General features: G+C 31.7%; 3 protein-coding genes across 6 annotated transcripts; all 3 read left to right on the forward strand.

Annotated features, from left to right (window-relative positions):
- The first annotated feature begins 4,483 nt into the window (after window positions 1-4,483).
- LOC123196822 (phosphoenolpyruvate carboxylase 2) lies at window positions 4,484-10,625 on the forward strand. Of its 2 annotated transcripts, XM_044610954.1 has the most exons (11): window positions 4,487-4,619; window positions 4,740-4,958; window positions 5,781-6,172; window positions 6,388-6,472; window positions 6,849-7,071; window positions 7,458-7,561; window positions 7,732-7,819; window positions 8,160-8,314; window positions 8,600-9,598; window positions 9,675-10,061; window positions 10,142-10,625. In XM_044610954.1, the coding sequence occupies exons 2-11, from the start codon at window positions 4,791-4,793 to the stop codon at window positions 10,436-10,438; spliced, it is 2,898 nt and encodes a 965-aa protein (XP_044466889.1). In that variant the 5' UTR covers window positions 4,487-4,619; window positions 4,740-4,790; the 3' UTR covers window positions 10,439-10,625. The 2 variants fall into 2 exon arrangements, with proteins under 2 accessions (XP_044466888.1, XP_044466889.1); XM_044610953.1 differs by having other exon boundaries at window positions 4,484-4,958.
- A 2,419-nt stretch (window positions 10,626-13,044) lies between these two features.
- LOC123195419 (heavy metal-associated isoprenylated plant protein 28) lies at window positions 13,045-14,087 on the forward strand. The gene is made up of 3 exons (XM_044609099.1): window positions 13,045-13,144; window positions 13,504-13,579; window positions 13,660-14,087. The coding sequence occupies exons 1-3, from the start codon at window positions 13,136-13,138 to the stop codon at window positions 14,007-14,009; spliced, it is 435 nt and encodes a 144-aa protein (XP_044465034.1). The 5' UTR covers window positions 13,045-13,135; the 3' UTR covers window positions 14,010-14,087.
- Window positions 14,088-18,875: 4,788 nt separating this feature from the next.
- On the forward strand, window positions 18,876-22,470 carry LOC123196089 (14-3-3-like protein D). 3 transcript variants are annotated; one of them, XM_044609968.1, is made up of 7 exons: window positions 18,876-19,086; window positions 19,712-20,018; window positions 20,105-20,192; window positions 20,695-20,804; window positions 20,909-21,057; window positions 21,988-22,043; window positions 22,135-22,470. In XM_044609968.1, exons 1-7 carry the CDS (start codon window positions 19,014-19,016, stop codon window positions 22,135-22,137), a joined length of 786 nt encoding a protein of 261 aa, XP_044465903.1. In that variant the 5' UTR covers window positions 18,876-19,013; the 3' UTR covers window positions 22,138-22,470. The 3 variants fall into 3 exon arrangements, 2 of the variants coding, with proteins under 2 accessions (XP_044465903.1, XP_044465904.1); XM_044609969.1 differs by having other exon boundaries at window positions 21,991-22,043; XR_006497600.1 differs by having other exon boundaries at window positions 20,909-21,171.
- Window positions 22,471-23,931: the final 1,461 nt, after the last annotated feature.

Raw genomic sequence — 23,931 nt, forward strand, 5'->3', positions numbered from 1 at the left:
TGCTTGCGTTACCCCTTGGGAGTGGCAGTGGGCAAAGTGATTAATTAAATAAATTTGATCATTTTGGTTCATCTTCAGATTCTTAACCATACTTTACGTTATCAAGTAGATCTAGACATTATATTTTTATAATAGAAACTGGGTATGGTTTACCAAATCATCAAGATTTGTAGGGCACACAGATCTCTGGAGTGCCATATCAAATCATGTTCCAAATTTTATCCCTCTTCAACTTACTTTAGAAAATTGACTAGTCATTGGCTTTTCTCACCGCATCTGGTTTTAGCAATATTAATATAAATTTCCCACTTAAATTTTTATACTAAATAGTTTTATTATTAGGTAATTAATTAATTAATTAATTAAAATGACTGAATGAAGGGGTGCTTACAAAATTGACTTATTTATTAGGGATTATACGAGTATGATTAATATATCAGGATAGGATAAAATTATCTTATACATAAATATGTCTTAAAAAAATATTCTCAATATTTCAGGTATTTTTCATTGATTAATCTCATAAAAAAAATGGGTAAAAAGGTTAATAGATGGTTCATTTTCATCATTTATTATTTAAAATGTTGAAATTTACTTGCTTATGTAAAGAAAATTGAGATTTCATTAATATCCAATTGACTAGATATTGAGTTTAATTTTTATTAATGTTAAAAATTGATAGATAAAATAATATCTTTTAAAAATTTTATTATAATATAATAATAAATTAAATTAAATTATTTTTAATCTAATTATAAATTAATAAAATAATTAATATGATAATTTGGTTTTAAAAATATTATTAAATCAATTATTTTAAATAAATTAAAATTTCAATCAAATGACCAATCGTACCACTGTTGGAGCAGGTAAATTAATTAAAGCTTCCACGGGAGAGTCAATATCAAATTTGATTATATATATATATATATTTTTCGCATTTTTGATGTGCTTAAAATGTCAAAACGATAAGATGGGAAGGGGTCCATCGACTGCAGTATTTCAAACGGTGGCTTGACTGACTGACTTTGCCCAACTATGACATCAGCGTGTTGAAGGAAGCTGTCGCCTTTCAACTTTCGAGATAATTTAGAAGAAGATAGCGTACCAGTGGCAGGCAGTAACCATTTACTATTTTGAGTATTTTCACGTTTATTAATTAATTAACCTCTATTTTTAAATAAAAAATATTAAATAATTTAAAATTAAAAATAAAATAATATATTATTATTTATATATAAAATAAATTTTTTAATTACGTATTCAAGAGGTCTTTTTCTACTGGGTTCCACCGCCACTTAATGTGCATTTTTCTAGCAAATATGTTTTGCTTACCGCTTCTGATGAGTTGTCTCTCTTTCTCTTCACAACACGAAGGCTTTTTTGTTTTAAAAATGACACAAATAATTAAGGTTGTATTTGTCAAATTCAATCGATTAAATATTAAACTACTAGATATCTAGAAATTGGGCATAGTTTTCTTGTGGTCCATTAATTGTGTTTGGTTTGGGTGTCTAAAGTAAAGGTGGGCCCGTTCAAACACTTCGTTACATCAATTCTGCAAGAAATGAAGAGAAGATTAAGGAATTGCCAAAGTTTGTCATGACCAAATGGTGATGACGATAATTACGAAGCTATAGGTTGTTGCCTTGTCCTCCTCTGGAGGGCCATTTTTGTTTGAACTTTAATAGACTCTCTACAGAAGTAGTTTCTTTTTGTAATTATTCTGTGAATTTTTTGCCAGTTTTGTTTTTGGTTTATTGCCCTTACTTTTGGAAATGATGAGTTTTGGTAGAAGTCTCATTTTTGTTTAAACTTTGATAGACTCTCAAGAGAAATAGTTTTTTTTGGTAGTTATTATGTGAATTTCTTGCTAGTTTTGTTTTTGGTTTGTTGCCCTTGTTTTTGGAAATGGTGAGTTTTGGTAAGAGCCCGATTTTTGTTTGAATTTTGATTACTTTTAAGATGAGTAATTTCTTTTGTAGTTATTGTGTGATTTTTTTACCTTTTTTAAAGTTTATTACCATTGCTTTTGAAAATGGTGAGTTTTGGTAAGAGCCTGATTTTTATTTGAACTTTGATAGACTTAAAAAAAAAAAAGTTTCTTTTATAGTTATTATGTGAGTTTCTTATCAGTTTTATTTTTAGTTTGTTGTCCTTACTTTTAAAAAGGATGAGTTTCAATTGTTTCGAGTTCTTCTCTTGAAGGCTCTTTTTCCTTTTTTTTATAAATATATTTTCATACTTACCAAAAAAAAAAATTTGAGAAGCTATAGAAGACAAAATGCTTATATTATATTACAAAAACACTATTATTATGGATATTATAAGTAGCAAATCAACCCCTTTGATTGCGTCCTTCCACATTCCACAAGTAGAAAAAGTTATCGTCTGATGTAGTAATTATAAGTTTAATTATTATATTATATATTTATTTATTCGATGAAATTAAATAGAATTTCCCCGGTTAAAAACAAAAAAATAATGGCTCTGAGTGATTTGCAGGTTGCTTTAAATTCTACAGTCTGGTGGTTCATCTGATATTGTTCTAGCAAGACCAAATCCACAGCTTTTATGTTCAATGAGGATGAGAAGAATGTTGGCTGATGAAAATGGAAAGGTTGAAGAAGAAAAGCAGAGGGCTCTACACGAGATGAGTGGCGGTTTGTGTGAACAAGAGGAAAATGTTGAAGTCTATTAATGAGGAGACAAAATGTTAACAATTTTCGTAAGGGACACTTAGTTGAGTTTAAGGAAACGGTGTAAATTGTGCAAACGGCAACGTTTTATGTTAACAACTAATAAAAGCACAATATTTAGTCTTTTTGATCGAATAATTGAATTCGGTTATTTCCCTCTTGACACTGTTCATTCCCTCCTCACACTTGAAGGTTTGAATGTTATAAAATAAAATGGGCCAAAGGATTAGTTTTTATTAAAGTTTTAGTTTGATTTCAAAAGCATATATATAACGGTTTTAAAAATAAAAAAAACCCCATTCTAAAATTTGTGTTAAAATTACTGTTAAATATAATAGTGAAAACGTTATATTAATAATAATATTAAAAAATATATAATTTTATCTTTTTTTTTCTAGATTTTAAAAATTAATATTTTACTTTATGCGTTAACTTGGAAAAGAGACTTATTTTCCCTCCAAATACTTGAGGTTTTTTTTTTCAACTCTTCAGCGAAAGACAACCCTAGTTTTCAATCTAAATCCCGCCACTGAAGACTTAACTCCAAACCTAGGGAGAATGAAGCGTTATCCTTCAATAATGTCTTCGTCCAGTAAATGAAGGTTTTGACTAAATTTCAGGAGAGGGTTATTATTTATCATAGAACGTGTACAAATTTTGAGATATCAAACCTTAAACAGTAAAAGTGAATTTTTCAAATTTTATCTTAGAGAAAAATTATTAATTTTTTAAATTAAATGATAAATTATTAATTTTTTAAATTAAAAAAATATATATAATTTTTCATACTCTTTAATAGTTAAAACTAACGTGTTATTTTACTAAACGAGTGAAAAATACCGCTTTATCAAATTTCTAGTGAGAAACAGTCATTTGGCCCATGAAAATCAACTGTACTAGCCCCCTAAAGTTACTATACAAATATAATTTGTGTACCTTTTAAAGTTAGTTTTGCTTGAAAATATTAAGAATCCCTCTTTTTACAGCTGTGATCAAATATTAACCATGGAATATTCCATTTTAGCAACAAGAATCGAATTCCTCGTCATGAGAATCCCAAGCCAAGTCCACAGGAAAAAAAAACAAAAAAGTAGAAGGGGAGATGCTTCCTCCATAGGAATATTCCAAGTCAATTTCTATTCATTATAATAATAAAAGAAAATAAACATTAAAAACATTCTACTTTAATTTAATGATGTCACATCATACCATTTATTGATTTTGCTTAAAATTTAAAACAAATCATATTCTTATCTTATGTCTTAAGATTTAGGTACCAATCCATGCCCATAGTTTTAAAAAAGGGTTTAAGTAATCTGTATTATATATATAAAAAAAAAAAGAATAGACAAATTTGAATTTGTCTAAGGTTGCATTTGATTCAATTTAAATAAAATCGAGTTTAAATTTTAAAATATCGATTTTACTGTAAAGATTTTTAAGTTTAATTCTTTTAGAGAGCGGTAAATTTAATTTAATTTTATGTTTAAATTCTAGTTGAATTTTAATATTATAATTAAAAAAATAATTAAAATAATATTATTTTAAATAGTTTAAAAAATCAAATTTAAACTAAAATTTAAAAATATTTAATTTTTAAATTTAAATTTATTTAACACAAATTTATAAATTTATTTGAATTGAATTTACTCGACCGGATCAGCCCTTTTTCTTGGGCACCCGTGGGAGAGACGGCCGTTGTAACGGACAAGGAGAAGAGGCTGTTGCTGTTAAATCGTACCGCTATCTATAAATAAAGTACTGGAAAGAAAATACGTGTCGTTGAGTTTTGGCCTTCCACTTGACGTCACAGCTCTCTTTCTCCCGTGAATAGCGACACGGTTCTCTACCATCTTCTGCGTACTCTCAGTCTCACTTTCTCGTGTGGAGCTCGAAAGCTATTCACCTGGAAAATCACATGTTACACTTCACTCTTTTACTTTAAACAATTTTTTTTTTTCATTTTCTTTTTCAGGAGTATAATTTTACGTCGTGATTTAAGCTCTTCGTTGTTCGGTTGCTTGATAAATTATAACGCAGAGTATCGACTGTAAAAAGGTGTGAAAAAGAGCAAAAAATTGAAGGTGAGAAATGGCCGCTAGAAATCTGGAGAAGCTGTCATCAATAGATGCTCAATTGCGGTTGCTGGCACCGTCGAAGGTTTCTGAGGATGACAAGTTGGTGGAGTATGATGCTCTGCTATTGGATCGCTTTCTTGATATTCTTCAGGACTTACACGGCGAAGATATCGGAGAAACGGTAACGTTTTCTATGGACGTATTGTCATGCAACAATATTGATTTCTTGAAAGTTCTGAGGAATTTTTATTTTGTTTACTGTTTTGTGTGCTATATTTTGCTATTGCAAACTTGAAGCTATAATTACGACTTTAGCTTTTGTGATTATGCTCATAGACCGCTAGCTTGGTAGAATCGCGGATTATGAGATTCTGGTCTGAAATTGAAACGTTGCCCCTCATTTTGCATCAGCTGCTTTATAATCAAAATTACTTTGCGTCATTGTTAATCAAGCTCACGATTTAAAAGCTTTCTTATGAGGTTTTTTCTCTCATTTTCAGTCAATTTTTATTAATGCGAAAGCATGTTATAAACTTCATACACACCATTATTCATCTAGTTACTATTATTTATTAAAATTCTCTCTTTGTAACGAAAAAATTTAAAAATTAGATTTTTAACTGTTTCTGATTGAAGAAAAAGCGGCTTAACCATTTGCGCCTAATACACACCTGTGTATGGCATTGTGAAATCATATTTCTGTTTTCAAAACAAAAGCGCTACATGAAACTCACATCCTCCACTTTTGTCACATTTTCTCAATTTTCTTTAGTGAAATTGAGGGTGAATGATTGGGATTGTAGCGTCAATGGCATTTGAGTTGGTCATAGAAGTTGACAGACTGAAAAAAGCGTGCATAATGTTTTGCAAAATTTCACTTGGAGTTTCTGTATTTTATTTCTGATGAACTGAATTATATGGGGAATTTAGCAGTTCCTGCAACAGGCAGACTAGTATTAAACATGACAATTCATTGACTTTTACAATCCTATATGTTCTATAGGTTCAAGAGTGTTATGAGCTGTCAGCTGAGTATGAAGGGAAGCATGACCCTCAAAAGTTGGATGAGCTCGGAAAAGTGTTAACAAGTTTGGATCCTGGTGATACTATTGTTGTTACCAAATCGTTTTCTCACATGCTTAACTTGGCCAACTTGGCTGAGGAAGTTCAAATTGCGTTCCGACGAAGAATCAAGTTAAAGAAGGGGGATTTCATTGATGAAAATTCAGCAACAACTGAATCAGACATTGAGGAGACCCTCAAAAGGCTTGTCATGAAACTGCATAAATCTCCAGAAGAAGTTTTTGATGCTTTGAAGAACCAGACTGTAGATTTGGTGCTAACTGCACATCCTACTCAGTCTGTTCGAAGATCTTTGCTTCAAAAACATGCTAGGTTTGTTGTCCTCTTGCCTCATCTTTGCATTTTCAGATTAACTGGATCAATCTTAGTAGCTTACACATTAAAGCATTTGTTAAAAGGTGCATATCTTGATTGTAATTTATTGGGATTCTTACATTGTCATCAACTGATTCTAAGTTATTAAATTACAACCTATTATTAGGTTCTTGTTAATTGATCTTTTATATGTTTTGGTTGGATCTTTTTAGGATACGGAATTGTTTGTCTCAGTTATATGCTAAGGACATTACTCCTGATGATAAGCAGGAACTTGACGAGGCTTTACAGAGAGAGGTATGCTGATATTGATAATAACAAATGGTCCTTATGGTATATAGCCATGCAAATACTTACAAATGGTTCAAGTCATATTTAAGCTCTATCATAATAGATGGTCTATTACCTAAAAACCATGAAATGCTCAGTTGGGGAAAGGTTTTATTTTACACGTTGACATTCCTGTATTCATTTAATTTGATGCATAAACTTGACTCATCTTGATGGTTATCTCAATCCACAATTAGACCAATGCTTGTTTTTATGTCCGAAAATCCTAAATCAACTTTGATGTGATACTACGTGAAAGTTATTCTCTTTAAGATTTTAATCAAATATTAATTTTGTTTGTGCACAGCATCATTAATTGAATTGCTATGCTAATCTCATGCAGATTCAAGCTGCTTTTCGTACTGATGAGATTCGAAGAACTCCTCCTACTCCACAAGACGAGATGAGAGCAGGAATGAGCTACTTCCATGAAACAATCTGGAAAGGTGTTCCAAAATTCTTGCGTCGTGTTGACACAGCTCTGAAGAACATAGGGATAACTGAACGTGTTCCCTATAATGCCCCTCTCATTCAATTTTCTTCTTGGATGGGTGGAGACCGTGATGGTATGCTGTTATCCATATATTATAACCATTCTTGAAAATCTTATCAAAGAATAATTATACTGCATGTGTATACTACCTCTCACACATCTTAGTACTCAAAAACGTCACAATTGTAACTGTAGATTTTTTTTTTTGGGTTGTAACTGTTGATGTTATTCTACCAAGATGCATCAAAATAACAGGAAGGATTAAGCAAAAATAGGATATCCCCCCAAGGAATATAAATTGTTACTTGAAAGCTCATCTACAGAAATGTTTTTTTGGATTATTACAGTGGGACCAAGGCCTCCTATTGCTTAGCTCTCCCTCTCTGAGATTATATCTTCTATAAAGATGATACTTTCCCATCTTAATATAATCTTAATATCTGTGTATATGGGCTGTAGGAAACCCCAGGGTAACTTCTGAGGTTACAAGAGACGTATGCATGTTGGCTAGAATGATGGCAGCTAACTTGTACTTCTCTCAAATAGAGGATCTTATGTTTGAGGTATCAAATGAATTAACTCTTTCTTTTTTGACAATTAGATTTTGATGTGGGTTGTTTTGCTATGGCAGTAGCCTGTTAGGGTGTTGAATGCCTTAGGTTCAAGCAAAGAACAATTGTTGCTAATTCTTGTTACCAATTATCTTGTTTGCTTTTGTAATTTGTCATTGCAGTTATCAATGTGGCGCTGTAATGACGAACTTCGTGCCCGTGCAGATGAACTTCATAGATCCTCAAAGAAAGATTCTAAACACTATATAGGTTTGTAATATCAATTCTAATTTCTGCTTGTGAATTGTCTTTTCATTTGTAATATCATTTTCTTTTGTAAATTGTCTTTTCTTTTTAGGATTTTCATAGAGTTTCTATTTATTGTGAAAACTCAGATTTTCAGAATGGTAGTGTTACAATGACCTTATCAATACTGTTTCCTTAGAAGAAAGGTTTACTCATACATGTGTGTATACAGTTTGCTTTAGAATGTTGCTTTCCTTCTGTATGATCTGTAAATTCTGTTGGAAAGATTTAATTTCTGTAGATCTTGGGTACCAATTCAGGTTAATCGGCATTGCACTAACTCATCAATGTTATTTGAATGCAGAATTTTGGAAACAAATTCCTCCAAGTGAGCCCTATCGTGTTATTCTTGGTGATGTCAGAGACAAACTGTATAATACACGGGAACGTGCTCGTCAGCTGTTAGCCAATGGGATTTCTGACATTCCTGAGGATTCAACTTTTACTAATGTGGAGCAGGTCTCCTATTAAATATTTAAATCTCCTTGTCAAGGAAATTCGAATCATCAAATTGCCAAGACTGACACAATATATCAAATTGGGTCATCTTAATTAGTCAAATGACCTAGATACTGCAGTCTACATTTGTTGATGCTAATCTTAAGTTGCTACTGGATGAGGCTCAGACAACAGGACTAGTTTCCAAAGCAAAAGATTAGGGTTGCCTTGAGATGTTTGATTGTGTCCCTTTTTTTTAAATTACATTAAAAAATAATAATAATTGGTTTTTGGTTTTACTTGCAGTTTTTGGAACCCCTGGAACTGTGTTACAGATCACTCTGTGTTTGTGGCGACCGGCCAATTGCTGATGGAAGCCTTCTTGATTTCTTACGGCAAGTTTCCACCTTTGGGCTTTGCCTTGTGAGACTTGATATCCGTCAAGAATCTGACAGGCACACTGATGTCATTGATGCTATTACACGGTACTTAGGTATAGGATCTTATCGAGAATGGTCTGAGGAGAAAAGGCAGGAATGGCTTCTATCTGAGCTCAGAGGCAAACGCCCTCTGTTTGGCTTTGATCTTCCAAAAACAGAAGAAATTGCTGACGTGTTGGACACGCTCCATGTCATTTCAGAAGTTCCCCCTGATAACTTTGGTGCCTATATAATTTCAATGGCTACAGCCCCATCCGATGTACTTGCTGTGGAACTTTTACAACGTGAATGTCATGTGAAGCATCCATTAAGGGTGGTTCCATTGTTCGAAAAGCTTGCTGATCTTGAAGCTGCTCCTGCTGCTGTGGCCCGTCTCTTCTCAATTGATTGGTACAGAAACCGGATCAATGGGAAACAAGAGGTCATGATTGGTTATTCTGATTCAGGAAAGGATGCTGGTCGTTTGTCGGCAGCTTGGCAGTTATATAAGACTCAAGAAGAGCTTGTAAAGGTTGCAAAGCGTTATGGCATCAAGCTCACAATGTTTCATGGACGAGGAGGAACTGTTGGAAGAGGAGGGGGCCCCACTCATCTCGCTATACTGTCTCAGCCACCAGATACAATCAATGGATCACTTCGTGTGACAATTCAAGGTGAAGTAATTGAGCAATCTTTTGGGGAGGAGCATTTATGCTTTAGAACACTTCAGCGTTTTACAGCTGCTACACTGGAGCATGGAATGCACCCCCCGGTCTCACCAAAGCCAGAATGGCGGGCATTCATGGATGAGATGGCAGTTATAGCTACAAAGGAATATCGCTCCATAGTATTCCAAGAACCACGTTTTGTTGAATATTTTCGCCTTGTAAGTATTTCGTCATCACTTTGTCCTTCAATTTGTTGAATCAATTCCAAACTTTTTAATCTTCGGGATGATGTAGGCAACACCAGAGTTGGAGTATGGCCGTATGAACATTGGTAGTCGTCCATCAAAACGTAAGCCAAGTGGAGGCATTGAATCACTCCGTGCTATCCCATGGATCTTTGCATGGACTCAAACGAGGTTTCATCTACCTGTTTGGCTCGGTTTTGGGGCAGCATTTAAGCATGTGATTGAGAAAGATATAAAGAATCTCCACATGCTTCAGGAGATGTACAACATGTGGCCTTTCTTCAGGGTCACAATTGACCTGGTTGAAATGGTGTTTGCTAAGGGAGACCCAGGCATTGCTGCTTTGTATGATAAACTCCTTGTATCAGAAGAACTGAGGCCGTTTGGAGAGAAACTGAGACTCAACTATAAAGAAACAAAGCAACTTCTTCTCCAGGTATTCTATACTGAAATTAGAACTTAATGTAAAAAGAATTAAATGGGTGTATAAAGAGTCTAAATTAATTTTTCTTGTAGGTTGCTGGGCATAGAGATCTTCTTGAAGGAGATCCTTACTTGAAGCAGAGGCTCCGACTTCGCGATGCATACATCACTACACTTAACGTATGCCAAGCATATACTTTGAAGCAGATACGCGACGCCAACTTCCATGTGAAGGTGAGGCCACACTTGTCAAAAGAGTACATGGAATCGAGAAAGCCAGCTGCAGAGCTTGTGAGGCTCAACCCTACAAGTGAGTATGCTCCTGGTCTGGAAGATACTCTCATTTTGACCATGAAAGGTATTGCCGCTGGTATGCAAAACACTGGCTAAGGTAGTCGGCTCATGTCGGCACAAATGATCATAAACTAGATAATCGTTGCGTTTTTCATGTAATAACAATAAATCAAACTTAGGCTTGAGAGAAAATACGATGTCTGTCCTTGATTATATATATTTTAACATATATAAACTATTATACTAAGAAGGAATCGAAATGTTTTACATGGTTGGGATTGCATTTAGCTATATGATGTAAAAATAGTGAGACTTTTCTGTAAGAGAAAAAAAAGAATGTGATAATATAAATCCTGGCTCACAGTTATGCATATTATTTTCGAAACTATGACTACGCGGCAATGTTTCGTGCCTGGTAGATTTCATTTCTTATTGTAAAACCTTTCTTCATTTTATTTATTTATGATGAAAAGCATAAGTTTACTTGGCCTCCACAGAGATATTACGTTATTATGAAGCACATAATGTATTTACTTGGCAATAATTCGATAACAATTAAATTATATGTACTTATTTTATGTATATAAATACATACATATATGTGTCATCATGTGATTGAGTAATTTTGAATTAAAAATAAAATACTATTCAATCATATGATGATATTATATATATATATATATATATATATATTTATATATCTAAAACAGATATACATAATATTGCTCATTTAATAAAACAATAGAGGGTCATTCGTCGTTATATAATATGATAAAAATGGCAATTTGTGGTTTCCTTTCTTCAAGTAGTTCGATCTTCACCCATTCAATAGCCTTACTATGATGCAAAATTGGGAGCACAAGAGAAGACAATAATAATCCATGGATTCATTCCGTTAAGGAATCTCCTATTCCTTTGTTTATAATATTGGGTCTTTTTATCAACAACAGGAATTGCATCCTCTATCGATTGAAAGACAGTGGCAATCTTGTATGTGAAAGTGGCAATCTTTTTGTTCTTTTTTAAATTTTACGTTTCGCTGTTTAAGGGAATCTTCTTTTCTTTTTTAATGCTTGAAAGGTTGATTTTCTAGAGGAAGTCTAGTGCTTTTGAGAAAATGGAAGAAATGTGCCGAACAGAATAAAATCTAATAGCTCTAATGTTATAAGTTTATGTCGAAGTTTAACGTCTTCCATGTTGATGGATGGTGTGGGTTCAACTGAAAATAACAAAGAGAATTGTAACATCCCTAGTTTTGTAACTCAATTCGGAGTTAAAAATATTGTCCGTTTTAAATACATAATTTACCACGATTTGACTTTACAACCCATAATATATTTTAACAGTTTAAAAGTTTATATATTATTTAATCAGTGATGTATAATTATTTTTAAGCGATATGAGATACTTATTTATACATAATATCTTTCTTATACATTGTTAATGTGAAATTTATTTAGATGTGTTACAGTTATCTTTATTTACGAGATTCAACATCCTTTTTGAGATTGTCCTATTATTGATAAAAAAACACACATAATTACTTTAATATTATTTAAAATATCTTTAATCGAATAGTCTGATTTACTGTTAAGATATTGTTTATTTTAAATAGATAATTATAATATCTTGATATTTATTCAAATTATTGAACTAGGATGCTATAAGAATAAGGTTAAAGATTCAACAAATGTGAACAATGGGTAATATGATAATAAATTTGGATAGAATTAATGCAATTATTAAAACTATAATTGTTTGAGACCGCAGTTGAAGTTATGAATGGTAGTCAGTGCAAATGAAACAATCTCTTTTACAAATTTTAAAATTGAATTGGTTGTTAATGGTATTGGAAGATTTGATAAAGATGACAGTTTCACTTCTCGCTGATATTAGTATAGAAACGTGGAAAAATCGATGCAAATGAAAATAATAATTTGGGGGAGTGGGATAAAAAGAGGCAAAATCCATATGAGGTGAATGACACCAACAATGAGGAAAAGGATACTAGTTATGGAGAGTATAAGTTTTGTGTGGGTGATTTGGTAAGAGGCAATACTAAAGAGTAAAACTATGATAGACATTAACATCAGTTTAAAGCAATGATTAAACAATAAATATAAATGTAATGGAAGTTAATGTGGTATGATTAAGATAGAAGCAATTTAATTCAAATTTCGTGGAATGATGAATTTCCTTTACAACTATACTTTGTCAAAACATTACCCTACAACAATATTCAAGACCCTTTAATTTAAATTGAAGCATATTTTTGTAAATGATCTACTTCTCACAAATAAGGATGCCTTTGAAGAAAAAAAGTCAGAAATTTTAATTGCTTATAAGGGATCTCTCTAATAATTGCTTCTGTTTGTACTAAAAAGATTAGACATGATCCGAAGCCAGAGGGTTGCTAACTTGCTACCATGTGCACTTGTTGTAGAAAATCAAAGTCAACCCTTTGGGATAGAAGCGTTATATCATTATCAAGTGCTACATGTAACATGGTGGATGCCCATGCAAGACATGCTATGTGGCAGTTTCCCATTGGATAATAAAGGGATACTTCACGTTGCCTCAACGAAAACAGTCGGTGCCATAAAAAATATAATATAAACTAAGCCAAACGCAAGGAAGAAGGATGAAATTGGCGAGTCTCTCTCTATATATAAACATTACCTTAAACATCTCTTACATTTATACAAACGCGATCCTTGATTGGCGAAATATATAATCACACGCAAAAATTCCTGCAAAAGTCTGCAAATTCTGAAGCACTTTCAGCCAGCGAAAATGTCTACGGTAACCAACATCTTCTCTCCTGTCTAACTCAAATGCCTAGAACTTTTGTATTTCTAATTGTCAAAGTAGATTAAGTGACAAAAATTTATATAAAAGGGTATGAATTTAAATTTTTTTTAAAATATTTTAAAATTAAATTCTTAATTTAACTAATTTAATAGTTATAGATTTAATTATTAAACTCACAGTTTGACATGCTCAGTTTGGTTGGCTTTGCCTTAAGTAGTCCGGCTCGGATGGTTTCCTCTTGATTAAAAAAAAAAAATTGCCGGGGTAGAAATAAGTTGCGCGCGCACGCACACACACATATATATATATGACACACAATTGGCTTTAATTGAATTTTCTGCAATATTCAGATCACAGAGATGCGGGTTCACATGGACTGCGCCGGTTGCGAGAGCAAGGTCAGAAGTGCTCTTCAGAAACTAAAAGGTATAATAAAATCTCTAGACAAACTCAACCCTAAACTCTCTGTTATTAACTAATCGTATTAAGTTTTTAATCTTGCTCAGGGGTGGATGACATTGACATAGACATGGCCATGCAGAAAGTGACGGTCACCGGATGGGCTGAGCAGAAGAAGGTTCTGAAAACAGTCCGGAAAACCGGCAGGAGGGCGGAGCTATGGCAGCTGCCGTACAATCCAGATAATAACAGTTTATTATTTAATCAACACGAATGTAATGGTCCGGTGAACCACTATGCCTCCCAGCCTTCTTCTTCTTACAACTACTACAAACATGGATATGATAGCCAGAATGCCGCCTATTATAATTACACTGCTCAGACGTCGTCCATCTTCAATCATCAAACAGGTGCATCGTTTAGTGATGAGAACCCCCATGCTTGTTCTATAATGTAATCCATCAAGAAATAAAAAAGAAGGTGTATGATTCTAATTATTATTGTAACTTTCTACGCTCTTGTTTTTGCTAAGAGCGATAAACTATTGTGCCTTTTTATATTTACCTCTAAATTTATCTAGTTAATGAATTTGTTGACTTAATGTTTCGTCATTACAAGAAGGTCTTTCTTGTAATCAATGATTACAAGAAAGGTATTGTGTATCTATAATTTCTAATCAGTTTCAGGAATATCTCATGGATGCTATTTTTACGAATGTTTCCTCTCCGCTGTGTAGGTCTTTTATGGCACAAAGAGAATGAGTTATATGCATATATTGTATATAAGGATTTCTAATACAAGTATGATTACATAGATTTATTTGTAATCTAATTATTCTAAATTAACATAATAACATTAATTGCATAATCTCAATTTGATAGGAAGTGGTAGGTTTCCCTTGTAAACATGAGATAAAATATGAAGATAATCTCGTAGATGCAAATGAGATATACTGTCAAGTGAAATTCTTGTCGTTGTCTCTGATTGATGAAACTTCTATTCGTATTCTAACTTAATATACAGGTAGATGATGTGTTTGGTTGTTTTCTTTATAAGTTGTCATTAAATAGTCACTTCTTAAGTATAAATTCCTTTATGTTTAGACAATAACTATCTCCCAATTTGTGAAATGCAAGTATGACTTCGGAAACTCTATCTTATTGTACAGATGATTGGCACATAAAGAATTAAGATAAACCTATTATGTGTAATGACGATAACCTTCGCACTGAACATTTAATGCATTGTATGCTTACATTGTCTAACAATTATAGTGATATAGGTTGTTAAAGAGTCTTGATAAGCACATTTTTTGTGTGTGGGTTGATTACACATTTTGTATGTTTAACTCTAACAATCAAGATTGATTCTGCCTTTTTGTCTTAGGTTTTTTTGAAATTCTGACATATTTTGTTATTTTGGAAACCTTAACACAATTTTATAGTTGAGTCATTTCTTTCAGAAAACATTACCAAAGAGTTGTCTACACCTCTTGTCGTGAAAATGAGTTTTTCAACTTTGATTACCAAAAGATTTGTTGATGTTGTTACCCTTTTTTGTAAATATATAATCACTTATAAGAAATCTCGTTCAATTTATCGATTATGTAGACTTAGGGAGGTCATACTTTGAGTCTTTGTCTAAGGAATCTAATTCCTTATATTTTGTCAATATATTTTTGTTGAGACAAAGAGTTGGTTAGAGAGAAAAAAGTCGCTCTTGTGGATAAAGGTAAATGGCCGATGGAGTAGTGGAGAAAATGTCACAAGGTGTACTTACGATCGCTATGATACTCTCATGAGAGCTGTATACCCATGCATGTCACAACTAGAGCTCGTGTTCTACTTCATTCTTCTTCTCTCAATCTTAAAGAATTAGGAGTAGTATTAATATGTGTCCTAATCTAGCCTTCTTGGGTTTCATGGTGAGGGAGTGCATCTCAAAGCACGAGTAGGTGTAGATCAAGAGGATGCTCGTGCCCTTTCCATCAAGGTAATTGATGATTGATGATCCTTTTGACATATATATAACTCCTACCCTAATTTTCTTTTCCAGTTAGGTTGCATTCTCAATGAAAGGATTTATATCGAGAATTCATGTTAGAGCCTTAAGTAAACGAATTTCAAGAATCACATACATACATACATCATTTTATGTAATTCAAATTGTTTGGAAGCCCTTGCATTCAAAGCAACAAAAAGTAGTTATTCTGCTACAAATTCAACACTAAATAATAATAATAATAATGAGAAGATAGTTTAATTTTTCACAAATTTTTATTTCAATTTATTATATTTATATATAAATAAACAACATGCCTAATTATTATTATTTTTATATCTTGTTGCTAACTAGTCCTTTATCAAATGTCCAACAAATCATGAACTCAAAACTGTAAGTCAAATTTCATATTATCTTCGGTGATACGTATGATGAGAAAAGGATCTGAAAATGAAGATACGTGGAAATTTAAAAAGAGCAATACTATATGTACCCATGTGGATACACAAATATATACACACTCATATGTGTCATCATATGATTGGTTATTATTTTATTCTTAATTCAAAATCATCCAATCATATGATAACACATATAAATATGTATACATTTATATACCCAAAATAAGTACACATAGTTTTATTGATTTAAAAAAGTGAAATTCTGATCTTATTTCAAATTGTAATAATAAAGATCCTCCCAACCACCCAGTACACTTCGTGGAGACGTCATCCTGAATAAAATCCAAAAACTTATCTACACCTCGTACCTAACAGTTTACAGAGAATCCAAGCACCCACCACAGCCAATGTCACCAATTCAAACTGGAAACATTTATGCCAAATTATGTCCCACCCAAGTCAAGTGTTAATACAGAAATTATGTCCCGGTTCGTTGTACTGTAAAATTTTCAACAACAAATATATATTTATTTGTGTTTTTATATATTTGAATAATTTTAAAATAATAATAAAATAATATCTGATTATATAACAATATAGATAAATAAATATTAAAAATAAAGATATATAATACTATTTAAAATTTTTATTTAAATTAATATATTGTAATATGTACAGTAAATACAACATATGAAAATTCAACAGCGTTCAGAATGGGTATAATATTGTAAAAAAATAGTATTATATGTATAATTTTTTTATATAAATAATAATATATTATTATATAATTAAATAATTAAAAATTAAAGATAAAATAATATTTAATTATATAATAACACATTATTATTATTTATATATCAAATTATACACATAATACTAGTGTGCTATAAAATACAGTCCTAGTTCGTATATACGGTAGTCTCCTTAGAATGTCTCGGCACCTACCATGTTTGATATCTTGTTTCACCAACCAATTTGTCAAAACAAACAATTTTCTATTTTTTTAATTTCAAAAGCCCAACTGCCTTTGTACCATGTATCTTATTTATGGGCAAACTAAAGGTGAAACTTTGATGGAATGAAAATTTATCCTCCCACCGAATGCTATTGTTCCTCTTTACTTTTGCATCATCGCCAACCAAATTTTCAACTTTCTCGTGATTGTCTGACTAGACCCTCTCGTTATCATGATATTTTCAATTTTATGCATAACTTTTTATTGTCATTGCCCTTGCTCACCCACTGTTTACTCTATTTCGATCCTCTGTTTCTCACCTAGATTAGTTGTTGTTATTTTATCATCTGTAAGACCCCTATCCATGCACACCCATTACCTTGCCTCTCCTCTAACCCATAACTCACATCTCAAATTTGAAAGTTGTTACTTTTAGGTTCCTTTTCTTTTGTCTCTTTATGTTTATCTTCAACGGCTATTGACATTACTAAGTGTTCATAACTTAAATCTTCCATTATTAGCCTTAACCAAATCAGGTAATTTTTTATTCTTTCCAATACTTTTGATTAGAGATAAAATCTATATTTAACTATATCTGCACATATATATAGATGATTCTATATATAAGATTACTAGTTTCAATTTTATAAAATTACAATAGATCATTATAAGGAATTCTGTTCTTATAAAAAAATGTTCAATAACCAAGTAAACTTATAAAATTTATCGTGATCAAGACTTTTCAGGGTCATTTTAGCTCTTTGAATTCACCCTTATTTCTAAAATAGATTGAGATGAGATTTTTTTTCGTATATAAAGGATTTACTTATTATTAATATAGTTTAACCACTGCTCTTTTTTTATTTCTTGTTTCACTATCATATAACTAGAAAGTTTTAAATTATAGGTAAAATAACACCAATAATATAGTAATATATTATTTATAAACATAATTTTATTGATTAAATAAACTTTGATTAATTGGTGAAATTACAGATTTTTCGAATTTTAAAAGCTAAGAATTCATCATTTCATCACAATTCACTACGGAAATAGCCTGTGGGCTTATTTACCTAAAAAAAAAAAAAAAAGAGAAAGGCCAAAAGACTTGTGACCATGCAAGGTTAAGTGTAATTTCAAACTTAAATATGTCAATTTTTAAAAATTCAAACTCTAACCCACGAACAAAATTCTATAAAAAAAATTCAACTAAAATTAAGGATAAAACCATTATTTAATAAAAAAATTTAAAAACTAAAGTTTTATTACATTTCTCTTAATTTAAAAACTAACAATTTCTCTTTATAAAAAATTTGAAAAGTGACAATTTCTTCCTAGAGTTTTAAAATCATTATTAGAGATGAAGATGACATCTTTGTCTTGAATAAAGATTAAATCGTCTTTACTTAAGATAAAAATATTCTGATAAAGATGATTTTGTTTTTTTTGAAAAAAATTAGTGTCATCGGTAGGTGAGAATAAGTCACCAAGAGGAGATAAATTGAGAATGAGAGACAATGAGACAAAACTTTAGAAGAAAAATTGTCACTTTTTAAATTTTAAATAAAAAAATTGTTAAAATTTTTAATTAATAAGAAGAAATATAATAAAATTTTAATTTTTTATTAAATAATAATTTTATTATTAATTTTAATTAAAATTTTTGATAAAATTCTATTTATAATTAAAGGTTTAAATTTTTGAAAGTTGAAAAATATGAATTTGAGGTGACAATTAACCTTGGGTGGGTGTCAGTGCTCCAAAGCCACATCCTATTCCAATAATTAGATTGAGAACATACAACCACTCGATTGGAGTAAACCTTATCAACTACAAATCCAAGTAATTCAACACAAACGTGGCCAACGGGCAATTTACGTGCCATGTTGTGATTGGTGAGACTCCTGTCTTAATCTGCAATTAACCATCAACTTAAATTCGTATAAGCGTAATTAACTGATTAAAACCGGTAATTAATTGTATAAGTAAACACAAATCTTAAACGTAAAGACGAACACTAGTACCAGCAAAGCAATAGCGAAGGAAGAGAGAAGAATCTCTGGAGACCTTACCAAAACCCTAATCTCTCTCTCAGAGATCGGCCATGGCTTCCTCTAAAGATCGCGAAAACTACATCTACGTCGCCAAGCTCGCTGAACAGGCAGAGCGATACGACGGTTAGAATTCACTACACTTTATTTGTACTTTCACTCTCTCTGAGTGAGTTTTTTAGCTATTTAGAGTTCAATATTGAATTTATTTGATTTGATTTTGATAGAGTTCAAGGAATCTAAAGTCAGTTGAATTTTTTGTTTGCATTTCTTTTTGTTCTTTTTCACTTTTAATTGTCATAAAACACTTGAAAAAACTTGAATTGATGTTATTGAGCGTATTTAGGAGTTATGCATGGATCAATTGCGATCCCTTTGTCCGAATCGACTCGAGATATCACCTAATAATAAATTTTAAAATTGATTCTTTTTTAGGTCTTTTTATCTAATTTATACTTCACTATTCTTTATTAGGATCTGGATTTAAAAATTAATGACCAAATTTTTAACCTACTTTTGCTTTTTTTTTTTTTTCAATTGGAAAATAGCTTCTGGGAAGTTTTTTGCCTCGATGAATTTCACCTTTGTTTTTGTGTTATGCTATGGTGTATTGCTCTATGCAGTAGAGTCATCTCTCATCTGAAGATAGAATCTGTTTATCTGCAATATGCCCATATGTATAAATTAGAGAATTAAATCATGATATTCTTTGATTTATTCGTATCTGTTTTTTCCCTGGACAATTGGGCAGAGATGGTGGATGCAATGAAAAATGTTGCAAAACTTGATGTTGAATTGACTGTTGAAGAGCGCAACTTGCTCTCTGTTGGATACAAGAATGTGATCGGTGCTCGAAGAGCATCATGGAGGATACTTTCATCAATCGAGCAAAAGGAAGAAGCAAAAGGAAATGAAGTGAATGCAAAGCGGATCAAGGAGTATAGGCAGAAAGTGGAATCTGAGCTCACAACCATTTGCAATGATATCATGACTGTCGTTGATGAGCACCTCATACCTGCATCAACCGCTGGTGAATCAGCTGTGTTCTACTATAAGATGTGAGGGATCATACACTGCCAAGGTTTTGGTTGTGTAATGTGTATGTGAATATCCTGAGTTTTAAGGATTTTGTTCATTGATGCAGGAAAGGAGATTATTACCGATATCTTGCTGAATTCAAGGTTGGTGATGAAAAGAAAGAGGTTGCTGCTAATTCAATGAAAGCATATGAGGTACTAGTGAATTCTAAATAAAATTTTTACCATCATGGTTTTAGTGTGTTAATAAAATAAGGGTCACTCCTTTCTCTTTTTCCTGATTTATTTTGAGTGAACCATGGTTTGCTGTTTTATCACTTATTAAACCTTTAACTTGCTTGGTTATCATGGTCTATATAAATAATAGCTGTCTGTAGTGTTGTAATTATGCCAATACGCCTGTGTGATTGAATGCGTATGTTTTCTTTACCTTCTTTCCAGGAACTCAGAGTGAAATGTTCTTTTTAATTATTTTTTCCAACTATGTTTCTTTTGATGCTTATATGGTAATTTGCATGTTAATAATCTAGAATGTAATATTTGGCTGATTATGGCTGCAATATGGTGACAATAACATTTAGCATGGGTGAATCAAATGGGACTTCAGTCATCAGAACATTAAAATAAAAAATTAGCTGCATTGTAGACTATGTCTCTCTTTTGAAGTAAAGTTTATTTCTAATTTATCTTTTCGCAGAAAGCTACAAGTGCTGCAGAGGCTGATTTGCCTCCTACACATCCTATCCGATTGGGTTTGGCATTGAATTTCTCAGTTTTCTATTACGAGATCATGAATTCACCTGAAAGGTTTGTAAGATGCTCTTCTTGTGGTTTATATATTATTCTGCTCTTGCATCTTTTTGTACAACATAGAAGCTGAAATTTTTTTAATCCTCCCCTTCTTTCTTCAGGGCTTGCCATCTTGCAAAGCAAGCTTTTGATGAAGCAATTTCAGAACTGGACACCCTGAATGAGGAGTCATACAAAGATAGCACCTTAATTATGCAGCTTCTTAGGGACAACCTCACTTTATGGACTTCGGATATCCCAGAAGATGGAGGTGATTTGTTGGGGACTTAGTCACGGTTAAACTTTAGTTCAGATGTGTGATTACTCTTCGATAGTATTGTTGATGAAGTTTTTTGCATTCTGATAGTTGCATTTAGATTTTCAGGTATGATTTCTTCAAATGATTTCAAGCTTAGTTTGTTTTGAGACTTCTTGCCTATGCAGTTTTCTATAACTTATCTGATTGTTTTTAAGGTATATAAATTCTGCCTTGCTTGTTCTCAGGTGTGTGATAATTTGTGGAGACTAGTATTTTGTGTTAAGACATATTTATTATTTCATTTCACATAGAGTGAAACTTGGTTAACTGGATCTATGTACAAGAATGAGATGTAGAAGGGATACAGATTTGCTCTGTGAACCTGATCAAAGATGATTGATTTTGCAATGTGCTATATGTATACATGAGTTCAAATTAATGAGTGGAGCTCCTAGTAAGATCTCATTCCACTAATTAACTTTCTAGTCTGTTACACACTAGTAATGGGAAAGTCACATCATTCTTCTTCTAATATGCATAAACAGAGTTGGATGCATTCATGTTAGGCTTTAGAGTTTATGATCAGTGTCAGAATCACCATACAATCCATATGTGTATAGATACACTTATCGGTATATAGATACACTAATAGATAAATAAGTACATATGTAACCCAAATTTTAAGTTGGCTTATGTTGCAATGCATGTCAGTAGTGTAGGGAAATGATAGCTGATGATTGAATGTCTACATAAATCTGATCCTAATAGATATCAATATGTGCGAATGTGTGGAAGCATCAAAACTTTCTCTTTTTGTGGAAAGTAATTTGTGCTTGCTGTTACAAACATATTCATGCCCATGTTTTAGCATGTGAACGTTATCCCACTTATTTTATTTTTCATTTATATCGTCTAATTTCCTCTTATTTGTTGCTGTAACAGAAGATGCTCTGAGGGTGAATGGCACTACCAAAGTTGGTGGGGCAGAGGATGCGGAGGTGGGTTATATTAGTTTTGAATTAGTAATTATAGTTGTTATTTGTTCATTCCTCTGTCACCGAATGACAAAAAACTTTTCTTTTTGTGCAGTGATGAAGGGAGCAGCTTGGTCTTGGTACCGTGTTTGGGAGGAAAGGGACAGGACTTGATAATCGATCTAGAGTTTACCGAAAAAGTCCTATTGTTTTTTGCTTGCTGTCTTTTCTTCTTTAAATTGCCATATTATGGTGTGGTTTATTGTAGCACAATATGTCCAAACATGATTGGTCCTACTTGTACTCATCCAAGCGATTACTTGCTGTGATGGTCGATAGAGTGTAGAGGCTTAGCCTGATTACTCAAAGGTGTTTCCCTTATTTGATGTAAATGCCACAGGAGCTTTTCTGCTGGTTGGGTTTACTCAATGCTGCTTATGTTTGAAGTTCATTGAAGTTGGCTGCATCATCACTATTATTATTATTTCTGTGCACTGTGGAGTTTCATATTTTCCCAGCATCCGAGTCACACTACGCTGATGGAGTCATTCATTGTGAATCATTCTCTGGTTGAGTTGGGGTCAAGCTATAAGTTGATAAACACTTGGTGCTTTGTATCGTCAGTCTTCGCTGTTTGGGAGCACGTCTGGAGGAGCATGATTTGATAAGGTTTTGTCATGTTTAAAAAGGAAAAAAAGAGAGAGAGAACTGAATTTCGAGTAATGATATATCCAGAAGGCATATTTTATTTGTCAATGGAGCAGGCGAAATTGCTAATGAAGTAAAATCAAATAGCAAGGACCAAAGCCAAATGGTTTTGAAACTTGATGGTTTAGGTTTTGATCTCCCAATATTGGATTTAGCTCTAGTCTGTCGGTTCTCTGTTTTCGCTATTTCTTAAAATCAACTGCTAATGGCCACCCCCGTTGAATTATAAAGGTACTTTATACCTCACAAATTAGTAAAACAGTAAAATATTAAAATTTTGAAGGTAAAAGTTTAAATTTGTATTTCTATTGTATTTATAAAATATTTATTTATATGATTTAATTATTATATCTTAAATTTATTTATTTATTTAACAAATACGAATGATGGTTAAAAAAAAAAAAATAGGGGTGCATTTGGTTAAAGTGCGTTAAAAATTACTGTGATAAAATCTATCTTTTATTATTTACATTATTTTGTTTGGTTTATAAGTAATAAAAAATTTCGATAATATTTTATTATCAACAATAATGTGACAAATAATATAAGAGATAATCTAATTACTCTCTTCACTTTAGATATTAAAAAATTACTGAAGTAATTTTCATTTTATTATAACTATATGCGTATTTATTATTAATTTTAAGATTAAAATAATCATATTTTTAATTAATATAACAAATAATATAAAAAATATTTTAGAATAATTATACCTAAGAATACTTAAGTTAAATAATATACTAATTTTTTTTATTATCTCTAATTAAATATGATAATTATTTATACTTAACTAATTTATTAAATTTTATCAAATATAATAATAATTTATACTTAATAATCTTTAAAATAATTTATTTTTAAAATAATTTTTTAATTTTAATAATAAAACATCCACTAATCTAAATATCTTCTGAACGTTCTCCAAATGTTAAATCATCCCGAGCTTTTTCGTACCTTGTTTTCCATGTAATTGAATTTTTGATTGAATAAGAAACACACACAGCGGCTACTCAGTGAGCCAGCTGGTGGTTCTATAGTATGTGTGTTGCTTTATAGGTGTTATTTAGCCTTTTGATTGGATTCATCAGCAAGCGTTATTTCGAATATTTATCAGTCAGTACAACATGCATATTTATTTTAATTTGATATATATCATTAAATAATTATAAATTAAAATTAATATAATAATATATTATTTATTTAT

The sequence above is a fragment of the Mangifera indica genome, chromosome 14, assembly GCF_011075055.1.
Source record: "Mangifera indica cultivar Alphonso chromosome 14, CATAS_Mindica_2.1, whole genome shotgun sequence".
Classification (NCBI taxonomy): Eukaryota; Viridiplantae; Streptophyta; class Magnoliopsida; order Sapindales; family Anacardiaceae; genus Mangifera; species Mangifera indica.